The sequence below is a fragment of the Sphaerodactylus townsendi genome, linkage group LG04, assembly GCF_021028975.2.
Source record: "Sphaerodactylus townsendi isolate TG3544 linkage group LG04, MPM_Stown_v2.3, whole genome shotgun sequence".
Taxonomy (NCBI): domain Eukaryota; kingdom Metazoa; phylum Chordata; class Lepidosauria; order Squamata; family Sphaerodactylidae; genus Sphaerodactylus; species Sphaerodactylus townsendi.
Window position 1 is genome coordinate 144,597,148 of NC_059428.1, and position 23,344 is coordinate 144,620,491.

A 23,344-nucleotide genomic window follows, 5' to 3' on the forward strand; every position below is an offset into this window, starting at 1 on the left:
AGTTTTTAAAGCTTTCAAACACCAAATGCAAACATTAACTGACACTCTCCACTATGGTCGGCGACCCCCGTGGTGGAATTTGTCCTAGACACCCAGCATGGTTTAGTAGTTAAAAGCATGTTGATTCTAATCTGGAGAAGCAGGTTTGAGTCCCTACTCCTCCACCTGAGTGGCAGAGGCTTATCTGGTGAACCAGATGTATTTCTGCACTCCAGCTGGGTGACCTTGGGCTAGTCACAATTCTCTCAGGACTCTCTCTGCCCCTCCTACCTGACAAGTTGTCTGTTGTGGGGAAAGGAAGGGAAAGGAGCTTGTAAGCCACCTTGAGTCTTCTTACAGGAGAGAAAGGTGGGATATAAATCCAAACTCTTCTTCTTCTGGAAAGAGCTACTGCGTTGGTCCCGTCCCCCCTCCCTCCCCCCCAAAAGTCTCTCATTTGGATATGTTTTAAAAAGAAAAAAACATTTTGGGAAACTGCAAAACAATTTTATTCCATTGCTGTATACAAGAGTAACCATTTTAAACCCCCCTCTCTTCCTCCTCAAGAGAGGCCCCTCCCTTCTCTCCCCTCCTCCCGCACCACAAACACCCCCCTCCCAAAAAATAAATCGCAGCTCTTCCCACGTGAGAAAAAAAGAAGCTGCTTTTTCTAAGTTAAGTGCCATCTGGTGGGGCACAGGCCCCACCGTAAAAGAAAATCTCCCGACATGGCTGGAGCTGCGGCAGATGCCACGGGATCCTCTACTCTCGCGCCACTGTTTTCAGTCTGCCGCGGCTCTCTTTCAATTCCGTTCTCTCACTTAGCCAACACACACCAAAAAGGGGGCGGGGGGGAGAAAGGAAACTAAAGCAGGAGAGGAAGAAATCAAGCAGAACTTCCACCACGTTACATCATTTCCCTGAGGCAAGAGACTTCACGTAATGGCCAGAGCAATGGTGCGGCCACAGAAGCCACTTCTGAGCAACAGCCACAAGAGGGACGTCCGAGGGGTACAGTTTGATCCTGCCCAGCGCAGAGCACTGGAGCCAAGGGAGAACAGCACTTAAGAGGCAGCCGGCGTCCAAACGGAGCGAGCCGGACCCACCAAAGCAGAGCAAAAGGGGGGGGGGAACTGTTTCCCCATTTATTCGGCTTCTGTGCTTAAAAATCAGAACCCCCAAATTTGATCTTTGGCTCGTCTTCTGCTACATCCTACAATTCATTCTTTCCCCCGAAAAACAAATCCGAGGGCGGTTCACTAGTATGAAAGAGTCATTCTTTCAGCAAGAAAGAGACATCGTTGTTTTGCTCCAGTCTATTTGGAATCCAGGACACGCAGCCGGAGGAGAAAGAACCCAGTTCTACACTCAGTTTAGAGGCCTCGATCCAGAGCAACTTAAAAAAAACCCACACAACCCCCCCCCCCCCCCCCCCACTTGAGTTACAGTGATTTATCAAGTGCTCCTGTCTTGAAAGAAGACATGGCGGACTGGAATTTCAGAGGGAAACGGGCCTCCTTATCATTGGAGTTTTATAGTAAGAAACAGCCCTTGAGTTAGAGTTGAGGCTTTCAGATTCCATGTTTTGCCTGACGGGCAGCTGGAGACCTTAAGAGTCACGGGCGACTGGCGGCCGGCAGCCCTTGTCTTGCCCACAAGCCCATCTGTGTTTTCCAGGTAACTGAAGAGACTGTAGCCCTCAGGAAGCCTCATCCACAGGCTGGGCATGGCAAAAGGGACAATCTCAAGCACTCCCCACGCACAATATATTTTCCGTCCTCTCCCTCTGCTTGTCCCCTTATGAAGTCCGGTGCTCTGCTTGGATCACCCCCCTGACCACCCTAGCTTAAAGCAGGGGCATTCTCCTAGAGGCTGTGCCTCTGAAACATTATTGATTTGGTGACCACTGAGCATGATTCTGGATCACAGACAACCCCAGCTGGCCACGTGCCACACAAGCAGGTCTTGCCAGTTTCTGCTGACTGGATGGCACAGGTTCGCCAGAACTAGTGCCCAATCCATGTGCTCCAAGTCAGGTAAATCAACACGGGGGGCGCCTCCACGGCAGGAAGGGCGCTCCCCCTTTAAATCAACAGAAACCGACAATGGGGAGAGCCCCTGACAACCTCCGGAGAGATCAGAGCCCATGGCTTTAAGTAGGAAGCTCACGCCGACTGGCAGCGTCGTAACGTTCGGCTGGGCGCTGCCTCCCCAGGTTTCATCTGGACAGCGACGCGCACCCCCTCGGGGGAAAAAGAAGCCCCATTAAATAGAGCTGAACGCATCTTAAGTACAGATCAGTTTGAGAAAGGACAAAATGAAACAGCTCCCGGGAGCCACAGCCCAAAAGATTAGCTAGAAATGTTTCCTTTCGTTTGCTCTACCATCCAAGGCACTGGAATTACAGCTTTGCTATTATTCACAATGACATGCGAGGGGGGGGGGAGGGGGCCTTGTCCAATCCGATGCTTTCAATGGCAATGACAGGTGAGGCGGATGGGGGACAGCTGAGCGCACACACAGGAGGGGAAAACACACACACAAAGAAAAAGGCAGGGACGCCAAACGGAACAACCAAAGAGATTGCAGATTTCAGTCTGAATGTCAGGGGTGAATTCTCAAGTCTTGAAGGACTGATGAACTGATTGACTTTACAAAGCTGCCATAGAGGAAGGGTTTCCTGGTCAATAGGAACACAGCTGCACTATAGGTACAGTTTTTTTTTGGGGGGGGGGGGGGGAAGGGATATATGCCTATACAGGTGACAGAGCCACAGGATCTCTGCTGAGCGTGAAGCCCACCAAGTAAGCTCAGAGTAGGACAAAAATGCTTTGGGGGAGTGAGTCGGACCTTAGAGCTTGGCTCTGGATCTAGCCCTCTACCCACACCAATGGGTTCCCCAGAGACATAATTGCATGGTGGTAGCGGTGGCCAGAGCTGTGCTTGGTAAGTGCTTCTCTCCCCCCCCCCCCCCCCCCCCACAGCTCGGCGCACATCTCCATGGAAAGCGGCACATCTGAAGCAGCCAAGAACATACAGCTTGATTGCCAAGCAGCCGGAGGGCGCCCTGTGCCTTTCAGTCCTTTGCGCAGGTCTGCTTCGGGCCTAGCGGTGCCCTCTTTTCCGGCCGTCACAACTTGCGCGGCTGCACGCTGGACCCTTTCCCGTGAAGCTGAGGAGCATCTGGAAGAGATCAGAAAGACATGGGTTTCATACCACCAAGCGGTGGGGTGGAGACTGGTACTGTTACTTCTAAGATGCCAGTTTCCAAATGGCTGCAAGCTAATGGCCAGTGGTTGTGATCTTTTCAACAATTATAGGCATGAAAGGCTCATTCTCAAAAGCAGGAAGGCTCAAGTTCTGAGAGTGGAGTTGGGCGTCCCAATGGGTTTCCCTCCTGACCACGAGCGGTTTAAGCATTTGAGGGCTCAGGGAAGAGAGGCAGAAAGAGGAAGAAAACATTTGTGGTATCACAGAGGCCAAATCAGCAGGGGCTGCCGAGGGCTCTCAAACCAAAAGGCCTCTCCTCTTCTGACTGAGCTGACATTCAAAACACCCTCTCAGCCTCAGCAGCCAGTTTAAACCAGGGGGAAGATTCCAACTGTTGTTGTTGTGAGGTACGACAAGGTCACAAACGGTTACCCCAAAATTTAGCAAGGGGGGGGGTGATGGGGAAGAAAGCAAATGTCTGCGTCTGGAACAGGGGTCTGCAACCTGCAGCTCTCCAGATGTTCATGGACTACAAATCCCATAAGCCCCTGCCAATTGGCCATGCTGGCAGGGGCTGATGTGATTTGTAGTCCATGAATATCTGGAGAGCCGCAGGTTGCAGACCCCTGGTCTGGAAGCTGCCCCACGACCAGCTCCGTAAACCACTACCAAAATGGCCTGGCGGCTGGGCCAGCCCTGGGAATTCGCTACCAACCAGCTCTAGGTGCTTTTACTCATCAAAATTAATATAGCTGCAAAGGAGAGATCCCATAGCGGCAAGATGCCCATTTGCCCTGAGCCGTGAGAGGTTCCCAAATACCTCTGTGCATTGTATTGTCGAAGGCTTTCACGGCTGGATTCAACTGGCTGTGGTGGGTTTTCTGGGCTGTGTGGCCGTGGTCTGGTAGGTCTTGTTCCGAACGTTGCATCTGCGGTAGTGTGTGGTGTACACATTCAGGGGTGTATGGTTATTATGTCAGACGACACAGGGAGGCCATTGAAATCCATAAACACCCAGAACACATCAACAAGAAGGAAGAGACTCTGAGAATTAATGAAACTTGGATACCAGTAATTAAAAACACCAGAATCAAAGGTCAAGGGCATGCTAGGTTCATGAGCAATGGACTCCACCCAGACACAGGGTTTGCATTCACTGAGACTGTTGCTGCTGCAGATAAGGCAAATGTGAATCACTCCCTGGACTAAAACCCCACACCTGCAATATAATACAGTCAACCACACCTTTGCATGGCAAGTTCCACCCAAACACTTACTGATTGGTCCCCCACCCTGGGACATGGACAATATATACCCCACTAAAACATTCCCTTCTCACTGGACACAGACTTCCCTCTGTGATGCACCTCTGAAGATGCCAGCCACAGATGCAGGTGAAACGTTAGGAACAAGATCCACCAGACCATGGACACACAGCCCGGAAAGCCACAACCCACAACAAACTCTGTGCATGCTTGGAACAAGCATCTCCTTTGCAGCCAGGGCAACTGTGGGCACGAGCATGAACAACTGCGCGCATCAGCATGAGCAACTGTGTGCATGAGCAGGGCTTACAGCCCACCAAGTATGAATCCCCGTCCCCTTCCCCACCAAGCACTTACTGTGCCCAAGGCCATGATGGAAAGTCCCCGGGGCTGGTCCTGTGACGATGGCGTCCTTCGACACGCCAGCCTTGGGGGAGGAGTCGGAGCTGAAGGAGATGACGTGCAGAGGGTAGGAATGGATGGGCGAGAGGATGCCCAGCGGGGTGGAGCCCAGGGCGGCCGGCATCTTGGCACTGCCAGGCTTGTAGGGGGGAGGCAGGGCGCTCAAGGAAGATGAACTAGTCAGCAGCACAGCCCCACTGGCTCCTTTCTGGGGAGGGAAGAAGGAGGAGGGAGGGAGGAAGCGTCCATCAGAGCGGCAGAGTGGTGGAGTCGGCCTCAGAAAACAGAGCCCATCGTTGCAAGGTAGTTTCACCCGAAAAGCCAATGAAGCCTGCAGTCGCAGGACAAAATTCAGTAGCATCTTCTAGACTAGGGGTGTCCAACTCTGGCCTTCCAGATGTTCATGGACTACGATTCCCATCAGCCCCTGCATTATGCTGGCAGGGGCTGATTAGAATCGTAGTCCATGAACATCTGGAGGGCCAGAGTTGGACACCCCTGTTCTAGACCCACAAGATTTTCCAGGGCATCGGACCATGGGAGCTTTCACTGTCACAACCTCGCGATGGGAACTGACGGTGGGTCTTGAAGGGGCTACTGGAGTTGGATTTTGTTCCATCTCGGCAGGAAGTTCTCTCCTGAGTATCCAGAAGTGACTAAGCAGCTCACAAGCCACGCTTAGGAGATCTCCACCCGCTTGGCCCACACGCTGTCAAGCAGCCAAAATGGACAGATCCCCTTCTGGAGCAGCAGTGGCGTAGTGGGTAAGAGCAGGTGCACTCTAATCTGGACAACTGGGTTTGATTCCAGGCGAGAAAGTGGGGATATAAATCCAAACTCTTCTTCTACCCTGATTTAGGGAGATGCCGGTCGAGGCCTTGCCCTGAGGGCTTTCATTCCAAAGCCCCACTTGTATCAACCAACCCGCTTTTTGTAGGGACTGCTTACCGGCACCGAGGTAGAAGCGCTGGTCACCACAGCTGGCTTGAGCGAGGAGGTCAACAGCTTGGCCACCCCCTGCGTCCCCCCGCTCGAGTTGACATTAGGCCCCCCTGGTGGAGCCACCAGCGTCAGCTTTTGCGAGACTGGCATCTTCTTGGCTGTGGTGCTGCTCGGCGACGAGCGACTGGGAGCTTGCCCGGGGGACGGAAGAGAGGCGCCGGGCAGCACGTTGCCAGCGGAGGAGCTCTGGTTCGCACTCCCAACAGACGCAGAGTTGCTGGAAGAAGACAAGTGCCGGGAAAGAGCCACAAAGGGCGACTTGTAGGATGGAGCGGAGGAGCCGGAAACGCTCAAGTGCTTCCCCAGGTAGCTCACAGATACAGGCGAGGAACTGGGGGGCTTATGGGAGATGCTGGACGCCGTGGAAATGGTCGAACACGATGAGGATGATGACGGGGAAGAGTGGCAGCTGGGCACTTTGGCAGCCCCCTTGACGTGCTGTGGCAATAGGGGGCGGGGAGGCAGCGGGGAGGGGGCCTTGGGGGCCTGCAGTTTCACAAAGGGTGGGGAAAGGGGGAAGGGTTTGGGCTGCTGCCCTCCCACAGGGAACACCTTCGCTGCAGGGGCCAGCACCGAGGTTGACATCTGGGGCCCGTGAACTGTGCGCGGCACGCTGTGGTGCTTGGGCTTGGACGGGTGCGTGTCCAGTTTGTTGTGGGGAGCCGGGCAGGGGAGCTCTTTGTAAACGGAGCCCTCTGTCTTTTTGTCTGTCGGGGTCTGGCCCAGCGCCAAGGCCTGGTCGGCCAGGAAATTGAGGGGCGACTGCAGAGAGCCGACTGGCGGCTGGGCCAGCGAGGGGACCAGCTTGGCAAAATTCTTCTTCTCTTCTGGCACGGCCTGGCCAGGGGGCTTCTCCGCGGCCGCCTTGTGGGTGGTGGGGAGGGTGAAGTCAGGGCTGCTCCCGGAGCAGCTGTTCAGCATGGCCAGTTCCTTCGAAACGGCTTCCAAGGAGGAGGCTGCGTTGCGGATCAAGTCCTCATCCAGAGAGTCGTCCACGCTGAAGGTGGCCTGGGCCGCCGCGCTGCTTGGGGCGGGAGTTGCGCTCAGCGCCAAGAGCTCCCTGGTTTGATGGCTGAGGGTGACGCCAATCGCCTGAGGCTCAGGGGAAAGCGACGCTGTCCCGCTTGAGTGGAGCAAGGGTGCGGAAAGGGGCGCCTTCTTATCCAGCTTGCCAGACGACTCCTGAGAGAAAGAACAAGAGAGAATGGACGTGCTGTACATTTAAACCAGGGTGTGTGTGTGTAGGGGTGTGTGTGTGTCCAACTCTGACCCTTCAGATGTTCATGGACTACGAATCCCATCAGCCCAAGGTACTCACTAACTGCAGCAGTTCCCTGAAGCAATGAAGGAAATGGCTCACCTTCCCCTTCAGCTTTGGAGGAGCCATGACTTTCTTCTTTGTTCTGTAGAAGAAGAAGAAGCAGCGTTTGGATTTATATCCCCCCTTTCTCAAAGGAGACCCAAAGGGGCTGACAATCTCCTTTCCCTTCCCCCACCCCCCACAACAGACACCCTGTGAGGTGGGTTGGGCTGAGAGAGTTCAAATATTAAATCAAATAATAAATAAATAAATAAAAGAACTGTGACTAGCCCAAGGTCGCCCAGCTGGTATGTGTTGGAGCGCACAAGCTAATCTGGTTGACCAGATCAGCCTCCACAGCTCAAGCGGCAAAGCGGGGAATCAAACCTGGTTCTCCAGATTGGAGTGTACCTGCTCTTAACCACTACACCACTGCTGCTCCAGAGCAGATCTGCTATCTGGCAAATGCCGCAAAATACTCACGGGATGGACGTGAGGTGGCCGTGGACCCGTCTGCTCTCCTTGAACAGTGTCCTGAAAAAGAAGGGGGAAAGTGAGTGGACCAGGGACTGTGCTGGCAGGCCGGCAAGAGGTCAGCCCTGCAGGTATCAGAAAGGCCCCTTCCGCACATGCAGAGCAATGCACTTTCAACCCACTTTCAGTGAACTTTGCAGCTGGATTTCACTGTCCGGAATAGCACAATCCACAGTTGTGAAAGTGGACTGAAAGTGAATCATTCTACATGTGCAGAAGGGGCCTAAGAATACGTTGAGTATAAGATCCCAGGGCCTCTCTGGCTGAGCCCCCCAAATCCCAGCTGTTGGTATGAAAACGGCCAAAGATCTAGACTGCCTGGTTCCTAGACTTGACGGTCGTCAACAAAAGCCACAACCGTGTGCTGGGAGTGTATCCCTGCACCTCTCCCTTTTTGCTACATTGGAGATTTGTCATATAGTTGGTCATTGACCGTGAGCAAAGTATTCTATTCTGCACCTCTCCGTAGGCTTTTTGTGCATAGCTGTGTTTTAACATGGGCAAATCAAAGTCCATCAAGCCGGGTGGGCGCAGGCGCAAGGAACACCGTTGCTCGGCCGTCTCTCATTTTTCCGGACAGCTCACAGACTCGCCAGGGCACCTTGGGGCTGATTTGGAAGCTGACGCACACAGAGATGCCGCTCTTTTTGTCTGCTCCACACTGGCTTCCTCCTCGGCTTTGCTCCTCCTCTGAGGGTCTTCCCTGTCCTGGGGTCTGTTTGCTCAGACTGGGTGCTTCTCCGCTGAACCACAGGATTACACAGAGCCCGATTCCTCCCTTCAGAGCTACTTGGTTAGAACGTAGGGCTGCCTATCAAGGGGGCTTTCTCGAGTGGGAGCAGCAGGCCCCCAACAGCTTCTTGGCTCTCCGCCCACTCACCGTGCCTGCATCCAGCCCTTGGGCCAAAGGGGCTTGACTTCGGCATCCAGGAAAGTCTTCACATAATCCTCCATCGACTGGGCCTTATTCTTCTCCAGCTCGTACCCATCCAGTTTGAGCTTCACTACCAGGCACAGCAAATCCCTGGGGGAGGAAAAGGTTGTGTGAATGGCAGGTGTCTCCACTCACCTGGTCTGGCAGGTGGCAGGCGCAAGAGATCGGCCAGAGGGCCCGCGTCCCTGTGTTTCCTTGGCCTCTGGAACAGGGACTGCCCACCTGATCTCCTCATTCCACTGAAACTTCTTCCGGGGCCCCATGATGCGCTTCCCTCCTTTGTCGTCGTCTTCCTCGTCATCGGAGCAGACCCGCTCTCGCAGTTCCTTGTCCTTTTCCTCTTCCAGCATCCTGAGGGGAGAAAGAGAGGAGACCCACATTAGATCACAAAAGGCAGCCGTTTCAACTTGGGTTCCATTTCCCACTGGGGCTGGAAACAAGCAGCCTTTTTCAGGACTGGAAACAAGCAGCCTTTTTCAGCTGATGACCCACCCCCCCACCCCCCACCCCAAATCAGGGATATAATCTCTTGGAACCCATTCAGCCACTGTCTTCTCTAGTAAGTTAATGAGGACATTTTTCATAGAATCATAGAGTTGGAAGAGACCCCAAGGGTCATCAACCTCCTGCAGGGACACATAATCAAAGCACTCCTGACAGATGGCCATCCAGCCTCTGTTTAATAACCTCCAAAGAAGGAGACTCCACCACACTCCGAGGTCGGGCATTCCACTGTCCAACAGCCCTGACGGTCAGGAAGTTTTTCCTGATGTTTAGGTGGAATCTCTTTTCCTTTCCCTTGAACCCATGACTCCTGGTCCCAGTCTCTGGAGCAGCAGAAAACAAGCTTGCTCCCTCACCAACAGGACATCCCTTCAAATATCTAAACAGGGCTATCTTGTCACCTCTTCACCTTCTCTTCTCCAGACTAAACATCCCCAGCTCCCTAAGTCTCTCCTCGTAGGGCATGGATTCCAGACTTTTCACCATTTTGGTTGCCCTCCTCTGGAAGCTCCACCTACAATTCATTAAGCCAGACGGTGGCAGGAAAAAAGGGGCGGGGCACGAACCACTTATGGAACCCACTGATGCTTTCTGACATGCAAGGGAAACCTTGAGCATCTAGTCGTCCCGGGGACACCAAGTGGGGAGAAAAATCAGATGCCTACTTGGCAAATTTGGCCTGGGTGTGCGCTTGGCATTCCTCCTGGTACTTGGCCACCTGCTCTGGCATCGCCTGGCCGATGGCTTCCTTTAGCTTGTGAAGAGGCTCCTTCAGCCGACCGCCCTGTGAGAAGGGCAGCAGAAAAGCAATTATCGCACTCGAACGAATCCATCGAGATGGACAGAATGCAACGGCTTTTGTGATGAGGAGAGAAGCAGCACTTTGGTATCCGTTTCCTTCCCTCAACAAGAACGGTTTCTCCAAGGGCAAAGGGAAGAGGAACCCAAAAACATAAAGGAATGAGAAATCACACACATAGATATGGTTGTTTAGACCCAGAACCAAATGTTATGCAAATAACCTAATATAACCTGGATATCAATCTTTCTTCTCCTCGCAGGGCCAGGAAGGATCTCCGGATGTCGATGCTTAAGCTCCATTAATTGCCCATCCATGACTTTTCCCATCCCTGAGCTATTTCTTCCTGCTAAGGGCTGGCTATTATCTGAATTGGCTGACAAAGTAGCTTTCCCACAGTGCCCACCTGTTCATAAAGGTACAGCCTGCGGGCCCGCTTGACCAGAGTGTCTTTGCTGCAGGGAAGGAAGAAGGCCAGGTAAGCGTAGACTCCCGACCGGATCTGGCTGTTCAGCTCCCGGGTTTGCAGCTCGATACTGAGAACAACAGAAGATGTTTTTAGCATGGATTCTCCCTGGCCTTGCATCCCCTTCCAAGCTAACATGAGAGAGTCCAGTGTGAAGATACTGAAAAGAGCTTTGCCAGTTAAGGAGGTAAAATTATGTCTGCACTGGTTTCTCTCCTGGTACTGTGAAAAATCCCTCCAATGAAGAAGAAGAGTTGGATTTATATCCCCTCTTTCTCTCCTGCAAGGAGACTCAAAGGGGCTAACAAACTCCTTTCCCTTCCCCCCTCACAACAAACACCCTGTGAGGCGGGTGGGTCTGAGAGAGCTCTGAAGAGCTGTGACTAACCCAAGGTCACCCAGCTGGCATGTGTTGGAGTGCACAGGCTGATCTAGTTCCCCAGATAAGCCTCCATAGTTCAAGTGGCAGAGCAGGGAATCAAACCCAGTTCTCCAGATTAGAGTGCACCTGCTCTTAACCACTACGCCACTGCTGCTCCAGAAGGGGATCTGTCCATTTTGGCTGCTTGACAGTGTGTGGGCCAGGCGGGTGGAGATCTCCAAAGAGTGGAGATCTTCAAAGAGTGGAGATCTCCAAAGAGTGGTGGGGCTGAGAGAGCTCAGAAGAACTGTGACTAGTCCAAGGTCACCCAGCTGGTGTGTGTTGGACCGTACAGGCTAATTTGAATTCTCCCCAGGTAAGCCTCCATGACTCAAGTGGCAGAGCGGGAAATCAAACCCAGTTCCTTCAGATTAGAGTACACCTGCTCTTAACCACTACGCCCAACAGACTCCCAACTCAGACTGTGCACAGAACTGTACAGAGTTCAGAATGCTGGAGGTGCTTTCTAAATATGCGAGGAAGAGGAGGATTCACTAAGCACGGGTGTCACACTTCAAGCCCCGGCGTACATGACAGGGTTTCCTAAGCTAATGAAAGCCAGTCGTTGCCAGTACAAGTTATGCTCACTGTCCAAAGATTTGGGATGAGGACTCACTCTAGCAAGATGCTGTTGATGTCCTGGTTGAAGAACTTGTGCTTCCCTTCGCCTTCTGTGGCCCTGGCAGTCTGGTGCGCAAGAGACGGCACAGAATAGTTAGCAGCCAGCAAAGGTAGAGAGGCGGGGAAGGGGTGGGGGAGAGAGAGATAATGACAGTGCAAAGACGATCGGTGGAGGCCGCAGCCGAGTACTGCCTCCAGGACCAGCATCACCAAAACCGACAAGAGCAGCCCTGCTGGATCAGAACAAGAGGGGAACACCTCTTCCAGCTCCAAGGAGCCCTCTGCCCCCACTGACCCCTCCCCTGCCAGAATTACAAAGGGGAACGCAGCCTGAAGAAAGGCTGGGGAAGCTCTACTTGGCGGTACCTGCGCCAGGTCCTTGACCTGCTTCTCCAGTGGCGCCGGCAGCCCGTCAGGGAGGGCAAGGGGCTGCTTCACATCCTGTTCAAGGGTTGCCCCGAGAAGGTCGCCCCCATCCTCCACGTCCTGGAACGGGGTCTCTTCTGGAGAGTCGTTGAGCAGCTGCTCCAGGTCTAGATCCATCAGAGAGTCCATGGCGCTGGCTGCCTGGAGCAGGTCGCCTCTGCAGCTTGAAGGTGTACATGCCGAAGAGAGAGAAAGGAGGCAAGGAGAGGGTCCGAGGGACGCTCTCCACCTGCGGGCGTGGAGCCGGAAAACTCCGGCCAGAGGGGGGGGACGTCACCTTCGGCTCCTCGTCCTTCTTCTTCTGAGCTTCCTTTTCCTTTTGGAATTTCCTCAACATCTCCCTGACGCTCAGGGCCCCGGAGTACTTCTTCTTTTTCTTCTCTTTGCTCGCGTTCAGGGCTGTGAAACTATAAACAGAACACAAAGGAGGAGAACAGGGTAACAGAAAAACAAGATTTGCAGCTCCTCGCCCATTCCTCTGGCAGGATGCTTATGTTTGTCAGGGCTATTAGAAACCACTTCAATAGCAAACTGGCTGGCCCCTGTGCAGATAATGAAAATCGTGTGGTGGGGCCATCTACAAAGCAGGTGGTGGTGGGGGGGGGTCCATCTACTTGAGAAACATCATGGATCTTGCCAGTTAAAGGGGAAAGGCCACGTGGAAAATTACTATTGCTTTTTAAAATGTCTGCATGAACACCTTTTAGGGAACCGGAGAAAAATGAAAGGGTTATTTCCGTAATTTGAGGGCGAAAACTACCTCACTTTGCTTCTCAGGAAATACCAGTTATGCCCCCAAAGAAGACCTCCATGCTATGCAAAAGGGGAAGGTACACACCAAGGTGAAAATGAAGAAAACTTGTACCGACAGGCTACAATAATGATTTCAAAAAATTAGTTCTCCCACTGGAGCAATTTACTTGTAAGTAACCAAAATAATTTTATAATTTTACAAACGGTAACAAAATGTTTTGGAACAATTGTTTACATTCTCAGATGGTAGAGTGTCACCTTCCCCTTTTGCATAGCATGGAGGAATCTCCTTCGGGGGCCTTGGCATCCACTAGCCTTTTAATGACCAGGATAAGGATAGGATTTTACAATCCTTAAAAGATAGAGGTAACACTCTACCATCTGAGAATGTAAACAATTGCTCCAAAACATTCTGTTATTGTTTGTAAAATTATAAAATTATTTCGGTTACTTACAAGTAAATTGCTACTCCAGTGGGAAAACTAATTTTTTGAAATCATTATTATAGCCGGTTGGTACAAGTTTTCTTCATTTTCACCCAAAGAAGACCTGGCACAGACTCCAGGAGCAGCAGTGGCACAATAGTTAAAAGCAGGTACACTCTAATCTGGAGGAACCGGGTTTGATTCCCCTGCTCTGCCACCTAAGCTGTGAAGGCTTATTTGGGGAATTCAGATTAGCCTGTGCACTCCCACACACACCAGCTGGGTGACCTTGGGCTAGCCACAGTTCTTCGGAGCTCTCTCAGCCTCACCTACCTCACCGGGTGTTTGTTGTGAGGGGGGAAGGGTAAGGAGTTTGTTAGCCCCTTTGAGTCTCCTACAGGAGAGAAAGGGGGATATAAATCCAACTCTTCTTCTTCTTCATTGTGTCAGATCACTGGTGTGAGTGGCCACTTGCACAAGTAACACAGATGCTGGAAAATCTGAACTGGTTCTGACACTCAAGTAGTTCTCTGTCTGGCTCAAAGGACAGGGTTAAAACTATACCTTCAATAAAAATAATTAAAATCCATACATTGTGGTGGCTGAAGAAGACCAAGGTTGAAACCGTTTAACTCACCCGGGTTAACACTACCACTAACTGATGTTCCCATGAACTGATGTATATACGTGGCCTATCTCCTGAAGTGGAATCCAGCAGAACATCTGGCTACTGGAATTGGAATACTTCCAACTTGTGATATTTATGGATTTTCACTGAAGGGAGATCATTCGTACGGGGACTTTTGCTCTTTTGAGTATACGTTGGGATCCCTTTTCTGTTTGTTAAGTGTTACCCACGAGTTGTATTATCCTTTGTTGTTGGTAATTGGTTTATTTGATACAGTACTTTTTAATTCTTTCCGTTAAAAGTACAGTTTTAATGCTGTCCTTTGAGCCAGACAGAGGTATTTTTTCTGCAGTTTCCATACCGTTTCTGGCTCATCTTATACTGTGACTCAAGTATTTCTCCCCAGCTCATTCACAACAGTGGAGTTCCTTTCTGCATCACACGGAACGCTCCAGCCTCCTTTCCCCCTGCAGTTTCCTTATCAGCTAGGCCATTTGGTGGAGATAAGGACTGCTCTCAGAAGATTTCATAGCTACAAGGTCCTGAGCTTCCATTCATCCACCCCACCTGCTTCTCAAACCCACCCTTCTCCTGTTTATGTTTAAAAGGACTCTACCTGAAAGAAGGATGACACATCTGTGGCTGAAACAGCCACTTTTGCATCCAATTGCAGCCTCTTACCCCGTTTTGGAGAACTTGGATTTTTTAGATTTCTTTTCCTTGTCGTAAGAATCATCTTTCTTCTTCTTCTTCATCTTCTCGCCCCCGTCTTTTAACTTCCGTTTCTGCGAATTTCAGAAAAAGCCAGGAATCAGACGGGTAACCAGCAGAGGCCTAAAGGGCTGTTTCTGTGGACCTTTGCTATTAAAAGACTAACTTCCGTGTCAGAAGAAGGGAAATAAATAGCCATCCTTCCCCCTCAAAGAAACACAGGGAAGGCACAAAAAGGCTCTTCTAACACCACGAGTCTTGGCACGCAGGATGTGACATTTGAAAGAAAAAAGACCTCCTGTACCCTTAATGTGATGACAAATGTGGGAAACTGAAGTCACTGCCCTTGAATTTTCCTTTGGTAAATTTTCACAGAAGATGGTCAGCTGCACATTGTTGGGCACCACACCTCCATTTCCTGATCTGTTCCAGGGACACGGGTGAACTTTATGCCGGTTCACAGCAAACTGTGCACTTTGCCTCTATTTACTTTGCCATTCCTCCATCTGTTTAAAGGGGGCTGCTGTCCTGTTTGTAGTCCAATGGCCTCTGTACTTTGGGATAATTCCCTGGAAGTTATGTGCTGCTAATTATCTGGACCAACTTCTTAATCATAAGCTCAGATGGGTGCTCACAAGAACAAGATGCAATTCTTTTCTGCCGCTGTTACTTCAAGGTCGGTTTTGAAACATCCCTCAGTATGATCAGCACAGCTCTTTCTGTCCTCCTTATACCGACACCCTTGAACACGTCTTGCTCTTTTGCCCCAAATATAATAGCTTTACGCCCGGTTTTTCTGCCTTAACCTCGGTGGGGTTATCGGCCCTTTCTACCGATCCAAAAATGATTGGGTCTTTTTTGCTTAATAACCCTGAAGTTGAGATAACTGAAGCTGCAGTCAAGTTTTCATTATGTGTTCCCTGGCTCTTGTTTATGCTATTTGTTTACCATTGGATTCACCTTTCTTTTTTCATTCTCGTGTTGTAAATGCCTAATAAAGGTCACTGAAACAACAGTCCAGTGCTGTGTGTGCATGTCTGGAAGTATGCCCCCTCTAAAGCCAGTGAGTCTGACTCCCACAATATCAAGCCGAAGCCTTGCTTCCCCGCACCAAAGGACTTAGCAGTAAACCCTGTTGAACACGGCAGACCCTGCTCCCAAGTAAACCTGCGTAGGGCCAGTAAGTCTATGTTGTTGGCAATCTGCAGCCAAACACTTCCTAAAGTAGTTGATAAAAATACATGTGACACGAAATATACTAGATTGATAAAGGGATTCAGTCCAAAATGTTGGCATTGTGGGGGGAAAAACGCAATATATATATACATATGTGGCTGGAATGTAAAGAGGTGAAACGATTATGAGATCAGGTTATAGGGTATAGAGAGAAATATGTAAAAGTTAAGATATCGGTAAATATAGATCTACTGGTCATGGGTATAAAGGAAAATAAAACTATAGAACAACGGAGAAAAACACTTCATAAAATGATGATAAGAGCAGCCCACGCAGTAATTGCGCTGGGATGGAACGACAAAAAGATATGGACAATACAGAAACGGTTAGAATATGTATGGGAACAAAAACAATTAGAAAATTTTGAAATAATGTCAAGAAACCAAGTATGGTACGAAAAACGAATGGATATGATGAAGATTTGGACTGAATTTGTAGAGTGGAGAAGCCAGAATCAATGAGGACAGATGGGAGAAGAGAGGAGAACGGATGAACCTGCTGCTGCACACTTAAAGAACAAAAAGAAAGGATTCTAGGGGTGGGAGGGGAAAAGAGGGGGGAAAGTATATTATGGATGTAATATAATAATGAAATATGTTTGTAAGAGTGATCCAAATATACCAATAAAAAATTATAACCCCCCCCCATATATACTAGATTACGTGTAACCCTGTTTGAGAACACCCAGACCCTCGTAATCCCAAACCTTTGGCGACTTCTTCTTTTTCTCTTTGATGTAGTCATCCTCCGATTCCGAGGCCTGCCGAAACTGCAGGGTCCCAGAGTTGATGTAAAACCCTCCGTACTTGGTGGTTAGAGAAGCCGGAACATGCTCGTCGTACTGGGAATTAAAAAAAGAGAGATCAGCTGATGTTCTTGCGGGGTTTCTCTAAGTGCACAAGTGGCTAGAGGGCAGGCCTGGAATCGTCACATCACTGAATGCCAGAGTCTTATACACACGTCGCGCTCTGCAAGGATGAACTGGAGTGACCCTTCCCTTGGCTCTGCTAACTACACCTTGGAGCTGTTAAGAGTCTGATACCATTTGCCTTGCCCCCTTGCTTTCAATTCTGTCACAACAGCTCCTGTCATCAGATCTATTTTTATATCCAGACATGTTTCATTGGAACGCTGGTAACAAGGGAATGAACGAACAAGCTCTAAGCACAAGCCAACATTCCTTTCTCATGGGCTCTGGGTTCCACAAGCTCACAGCAAGAGGAAAGTGGTAGTTGCGGTCCACGTAGAACCAAGATCCAGGTAGATTTTGCACAGCAGGCAAACAGAGGGTCAGCGCTCTGCTGCGACAGGAAATGCTCTTAAGAGTCAGGCCTCTGTGGCAGCGGGTGACACCCCTACCTGGAACTTTCAATCCCATCACCTGCATGGTGGAGGGGTCAGGGGCTCAGTTGTTGGAAGTCCAAGGCCTCCACTCGCTACTTACAGCTTCCGAATTATCAATGAAGGAGTCGGATTCATCGTAGCCATATCCCAAGTCAATCAGATCCTGAATGCGGTCTTTCCTGCGTTTTTTCCCGCCCTGAAACGAGACAGGCCGTTCTTAACCAAGGAATGCTGCACAGGACAAAGCAAGCAAGAATTCCCCCAACTGCTAAATGTGCTTTCCCTAAAACCCCAGACTGGTGCTCAAGACAGCCATGCGTGCCTGAAATGGGAGTTGTAGGATCCCGTTGTCCACCATCCCCTCGCCTACTACGGGTAATTTTAATCTGAGGCTGATTCTGCATGGGCCAAAAACAGTGGTGTGGAAATGGTATAAACCCTTTTACACTGTTTTAAACCCTTTTACGCTGTTTTCACACCGCTGTTTTTGGCTCATGCGGAATGAGCCTAAGATTGCTTGACTCAGTTTCATTGTTTATCTGCACTGGGCAACGGGAAACAGCCTTCTGCACTGTTCCCAGTGCCCTCGCACACGGCTCTCGGTTTGCGCCTGCTACGATCCCGCCATTAAGATACACACAATCTTCTTCATAGGTTTGACAGCAGTGATCAGAAATACTTTAGAAAGGGAGCTTCCCCAGGTAAGAGAGGCAGGAAAAAAAAAACACCACCGTACGTATTTCTCTTCAAACTTCCTGGCAAGGGCCTCCACTCTGTGCCGCTCTCTGTCCTCATCGTTGAAAGGATCCACAAGGTCTTTTTTCTGGAGGACGAGGGGGAACAATGGAAAGAGAATCAACAAAATCCATCAAGGTACCACACTGAGAAGCCGCTTGTTCCCAGAGGGCCAGAGAGGACGGGCTGAGCAGGCAAGTTCCGCTTCACGCTCCAAATTTAAACAACTGTATTTCTGAGGAGTTGTTTTAAACCTCAGGAATATGCTGGCCTCCACAGCCACTGCAAGCTGAGGGCAAGGCACGGGTTCTCTCTTGTAGGATCCGCCTGCCTCTATTTAGTGCTACGTATCAGGACAGCCTTGCTAGGTTTGTCCTTGCACTGCACAGACTACAACAATCTGGGCAACTTCCAGCTGCAGCACAATGTAGCCTGCCAGGTTGGGGCTTGAGCATTAAGGTCCCCCATGAGAACAGACATTTTGCAGAGTATACAGAGACAGGTTATTGAAGAATTCACATTTGAAATAGAACCAATCTACGTTGCTGCTAGCCTGACCAAACAGGGAATAGCAAGGCAAGTTGCTGGGAGCAGGAACTATAGAATCATAGAGTTGGAAGGGACCCAAGGGCCAAGTCCAACCCCCTGCAATGCAGGAACACATAATCAAAGCATCCCTGACAGATGGCCATCCAGCCTCTGTTTAAAAACCTCCAAAGGAGGAGACTCCACCACCCTCTGAGGCAGTCTATTCCACTGTTGAACAGTCCTGACTGTCAGGAAGTTCTTCCTAATGTTTACGTGGAATCTCCTTTCCTTCCCCTTGAACCCAGTATTCCTGGTCCTAATCTCTGGAGCAGCAGAAAACAAGCTTGACTCCCTCACCAACATGACATCCCTTCAAATATCGAAACATGGTTATCATGCCACCTCTTAACCTTCTCTTCACCAAACTAAACATACCAGGAGGGAAGGACATGAAGCCAAAAGGCGTTTTTAGAGAGATAGGCCAGGAGAAACACAGAGAGTCACTAGAGCTTCAGAGAAGGGCATTTTGAAGGAAGCCCAGGTGATGCTGTGTGCAAAGGAAAACACAAGAAATATTGGCTTCAAATGGGCAAAGGGGGTATTGTGTGTGCACTGGAATGGGAACACTACCCAGAAGTGAGAGCCCAGGACTCTGACTCAGAAGCCAGATAGGAAGCTTTTTTGGTACAAGAACATCAAGCCACACCTAGGTTTGACCAAACTGTGGTTTAACAGACTGTCTGAATGCAGCTCTGGTATCAGAAAGAGTCAAGGCTGGAGAACTGGGAGCCGCAGACCGCTTCCCACATGCAACCTCACGTACCTTTTCTCCTGTAGAACCGCTTTTCCCTTTCCCGCGCGTATTCCTCAGCAGTTCGGGGTAGAAGAATTCAGGGCAACGCTTGTGGTCCGGCTCAAAAAGGGTGAGGGAGATGCGAACCGCGGCAGCTGTTGGCTCGGGCTCCTGGGGGGGCTCTGTTCCTGTGAGGTCCTCTCGGCGAGGTTTTTTCAACAGCGGGGTGCCCAAGGGGCCTGGCAGAGAAGTGAGCTGGACCCTGTGGGGTTCCGTCATGACTACACCGACGTCGTCGTCACCCTCACGGCATGGCCATCAGTCTGTACCGACAGCCAAATGTAAACATAGCCCTGAGGATCTCACCATTAAACATACGGACAGATCTCAAGTGTGCCAAACAACACACAGCTGCTAGATTCCTCCTTTTATTTTCAAAATACAAGGATCTCTGGCTTTGTCAAAGGTCAAGAATCCCATAGTAGCTGTTCACGGGCTACTGTATGCCCCTGAATGTTACAATCTTAACAAAGTACAGAAAACCCAGCAGAGAGAGAAAGACTTTTCTAAACAGGGCAGCTTTGACAGAATTGGTTCCTATGCAACCTTGGCTCCAAAGATCAGCCTGGGCTATGTCACCTTGCCTTGGAGCATTCCCCATACCGGGGCTTAGCATGACGCAAAGGACCCTGAACGCATGTGTTCAGGATGTCCGCCAGGCCAGACGCAGGGCTTCTCATGTCCGAGTCCCAATTAATCCGATTCACTGCTGGAAACATCCTTCCACAGGTGCTTCTTCATGTTTTTACCTGTAAAAGAAAACCAAAAATTCCAGCCACCAAAAAGCAGGACAAAACACGCAGGTCTCCCCTTAACATGGACTCCAATGCAATATTCTTCCAGTTAATAAACCACTGATTGGCATGGGCAGAAACAGTAACTGCATGCGCACGAAAGGCCCAAACAGTCAGGAACTGTTCAGAAGTCATACATGTGTCATCGTTAGCTGTAGGGGGGAAATAAGAAATGAATGTCGCTACTGTGTTGTTTTCGAGTCATCCCTGGGACAGCTAGGCTGATGCAGGTGGAAACCGAAGAATCTTGGGTCTTGATCCCGAAAGCAAATTTTATCTGTGCGGCTAGCAGTGACACACAGGGTATGGGGCAATCCAATGCTGCATGAATAACCAATAGAACTTCAACACTCTCCTTCTGTATATATAGAAGGAAAGAAAGTGTTAAAGTTCTGTTAGTAAGGGTGTGTGTGCGTATGTATAACATTTGCACTATGCAAAAAAAGAGAAAGAAAATAATTTAGATGTTCCCTCACCAACGTGACATCCCCTAGGCAGATCCAGGTGGAAACAGAAGAATCTTGGCTCTGGAAACAGACGTAGGTGGAAATAGAATAATCTGGATCAAGACCCAGAAAGTGAATTTTATATATAAAAAGGAGAGTGTTCTCTTAGTAAGGTGTACAGCATTTGTACCATGCAATAAAAAGAAAGAAAATAATTTAGATGTTCCACCCTCTATGTCCTTTAGTAATGTTGACATGAGACAAAATGTTTGCCATGGGGACTTCCCTTGTTTTCCCCAGGCAAAAAGCAGACAAACATCATACCTGAGAGAATACAGTATTTGTGTGCATTGTCTCCTTGGGGTTACTGATTTCAGAATAATTAACCCTCGAGGAGCAAGGCTGGTGCTTCGGCATGGAAAGAAAGCGTTAGTACCGATCATAACAAATCTGCTTCAGGTCACTGACTTTGGATAACAAGAAACACTTGAAAGTGCTGCTATATACAGTTAACAGGCACAGCACCCCAACCCAAGCACCAAGGCCCAATCCAGCCTTGGAAAATCATCATGCCTGTAATAAAGAACAGTGTTCACAGAGCACCTAGACATCATACAGACTTGTGTTACTACAGAAAATCAGTCACCCTCTTGGTGGACAGCTCAAAAATCTCTTCTGTGGTTCTGCTTTTGTGCATGGTCTGTGCGAGCCAACAGCAGATGGGGAACCCACCTGACAGGGCTGTTGTCAGGAAAAGCACAAAAAATTTAAATATGGTCCCCAGGAAGTGTTTTCCCACCACCTTTTCGCAACAAAAGCCTGACGTTTGATTGCCTAGAAAAGCTGCAGAAAAAGTGGCACATCAAAGCAGTTCTGAGTAAGCCAGAAAGCCCGCCCAACCCTCCATTCAAACCAAACTGCAGCCTTAATACCTTAAGGCAAGCTGAGCCAGTACCAGCCCATCTATCCACCATACACAGCTAAGGAACATGGACTTGCATGGCTGGGCCTTTAAAGTATTTACAGAGCACTCTGGACATTTGAATGGTGCCCATGCAAGCTATTTTGGTGTAAAGGAATTACTTTGGTGAGTCTGAACAAAGCCCCACATACCCAACACTCTCAGCTTGATGTCCCTGGGAATTCAGAAGCAAGATGGTCCCTCCTTGTTGGGCACCCCATCTAGTGCTCAGGGGTAGACTGCCTTTCTAAATGGAGGTTTCACTTAGTAATTCCCCTCTCTCCAATTTCCAACCACCATCAGGCCAATCATACAGTCTGTGATTTTAGCTCCTGCCTTTCACAGTGCTTCAGTTGCAGCACCTTTCTGACAAATAAGTCACTTTGAAAACATCCCGCTAGTCAGACTCAGTCTATCTCCAGCTATGTTCTTCCAGACACCCCCAAGAAGCTTCAAACAAGCTAGAGTCCTTTCCCATACCCTTATCTCTGAGCCTCCCAGTACTTAAGATACCCTGCTTCTGCATATGGAAGCTCCATCAAAAGCCGATGGAGGAAAACAAGCCGTTGAGCAAAAACTGACCCGCTACAACTCCATCCATGGGCATTACAAGTAAGGGGGGAGCAGAGGCAGTCTGCCATTGCCTTCCTCTGCTCATAGCTCCCACGTCCTGGCAAGGCAGGCATATTCAGGCTGAAAGTAGATGATGCAACGCAAACCACTAAACTAACAAGATTGGTTGAGCTTCTGTAGGTCACAACCTACTTTGTCAAACAGATGGGTGTTGCATAACTCACACAGCGGGGAGTCTTTGTACGAATTATACTGTATGAATCTTACCATTCCTGTGCATAAACACAATCCAGGTCCTTCCTTAGGAAATCTTTCCAGGTCTATTTAAACTACACTCATGCCATGACCAAACAGCCTCCCTTTCAGGAACCCTATACTTCACCCTTCAGGACCTGGTATACTACACCTGCAACTGGAAGCTCCACTTAAGGCTGTCAGAGAATGACAGCTCCAATTAAGGCTGTCAGAAATTGACAGCTCTGCCACCTAAATGGATCAGATACAGTGCTCCTGCACATGGAGACTCCACTTAAGGCTGTCAGAAATTGACAGCTTCGCCCCGTAAACGGATCAGATACAGTGCTCCTGCACAACGGAGGCTCCACGAAGCCCCTGCAGAGCTTCCACCCTCTCCCGCAACTTTTAGCTACTCTTAGCAACCACCTTGCTCTGCAGTGCACCACCCCCAACCTGCATGCAGGGGAAGAGGACCAGATCTGACACTGGCTACCTTCTGCGAGGGAACGAGGAGACCCGGCAGCAGCAGGCGAGGCAGGCCGGTCTCGAGGGGCAGAAGAAAGGGTGGTCGAGTGCAGCCAGCCGGCGAGGCAGGCCCCGTTGCCCCTGGTTACGAGGGAGGCGCCCAGCAGTGCCTTTGGGGGAGGATTGTCCCTTCTGCTGCCCCCTACGCGAGCCCGAGCCGCCACTCACCGGCCGTTTATTTCCCCCGCTTTCCGTCAAGCCGCCGCGTTCGAGTCTCCCCTTTTCTCTTTCTCGCGCTCCCTCGTCACGTGGAGAGGGGGAAAAGACAAAAAAAAAAAACCCGAACGCGGACGGCGCGCGAGAGGGTCCGTGACCAGTATCACGTGACAGTGACAAGGCGGACGGACGCCGCGCGCTCCGCCCACCCTACTCTTTCTCTTCCCCGCCCGCACCGCAGCGACGGGGCGGGGGTGGTCTCACATGACAGGGACCGACCAATCGGGCGCGGCGCTATGACTGCCTTGCCTCTGAACGTAGAGAGGGGTCTGCTTTTAGTGCCACTGTGCCAGGGGTCTGTGAAGAGTCAGAATTTGCAAGATCTTTGCGGGGCTGTTGAAAAACACAAGCAAAGCTGTCGTTTCGGGCCCCTACGGGCAACCATCGGAACGCTCGCGTCACGCGCTCGGGAAGCCACCCAATCAGCGAGCGCCTCCCTTCCTTTTGCCCCCCCCCCCGCCCCAGGAGCGTCGCGCGGCTTTGGAATCACGTGCCCTAAGAAGGTGGGGAAACGAG

The 23,344-nt window shown here is 50.3% G+C and overlaps 2 protein-coding genes across 2 annotated transcripts in view; one reads left to right on the forward strand and one right to left on the reverse strand.

The window, feature by feature from the left end:
• Positions 1 to 464: 464 nt before the first annotated feature.
• Positions 465 to 23,238, reverse strand: UBN1 (ubinuclein 1). Its single transcript, XM_048494821.1, is given in 18 exon segments — positions 465 to 3,162; positions 4,812 to 5,064; positions 5,805 to 7,040; positions 7,219 to 7,261; positions 7,642 to 7,692; positions 8,573 to 8,716; positions 8,849 to 8,977; positions 9,796 to 9,914; positions 10,336 to 10,465; positions 11,433 to 11,503; positions 11,804 to 12,034; positions 12,036 to 12,270; positions 14,351 to 14,454; positions 16,323 to 16,457; positions 17,061 to 17,156; positions 17,697 to 17,783; positions 19,047 to 19,825; positions 22,781 to 23,238. Coding segments are annotated over 17 exon segments (3,366 nt in total). The 5' UTR covers positions 19,296 to 19,825; positions 22,781 to 23,238; the 3' UTR covers positions 465 to 3,109.
• The window catches only part of GLYR1 (glyoxylate reductase 1 homolog), a 37,944-nt gene continuing 37,703 nt past the window's right edge, over positions 23,104 to 23,344 (forward strand). The window contains exon 1 of the mRNA XM_048494830.1: positions 23,104 to 23,331. The gene's annotated coding sequence lies outside the window, so the exon portion shown is untranslated. The remainder of the gene's footprint in view (positions 23,332 to 23,344) is intronic.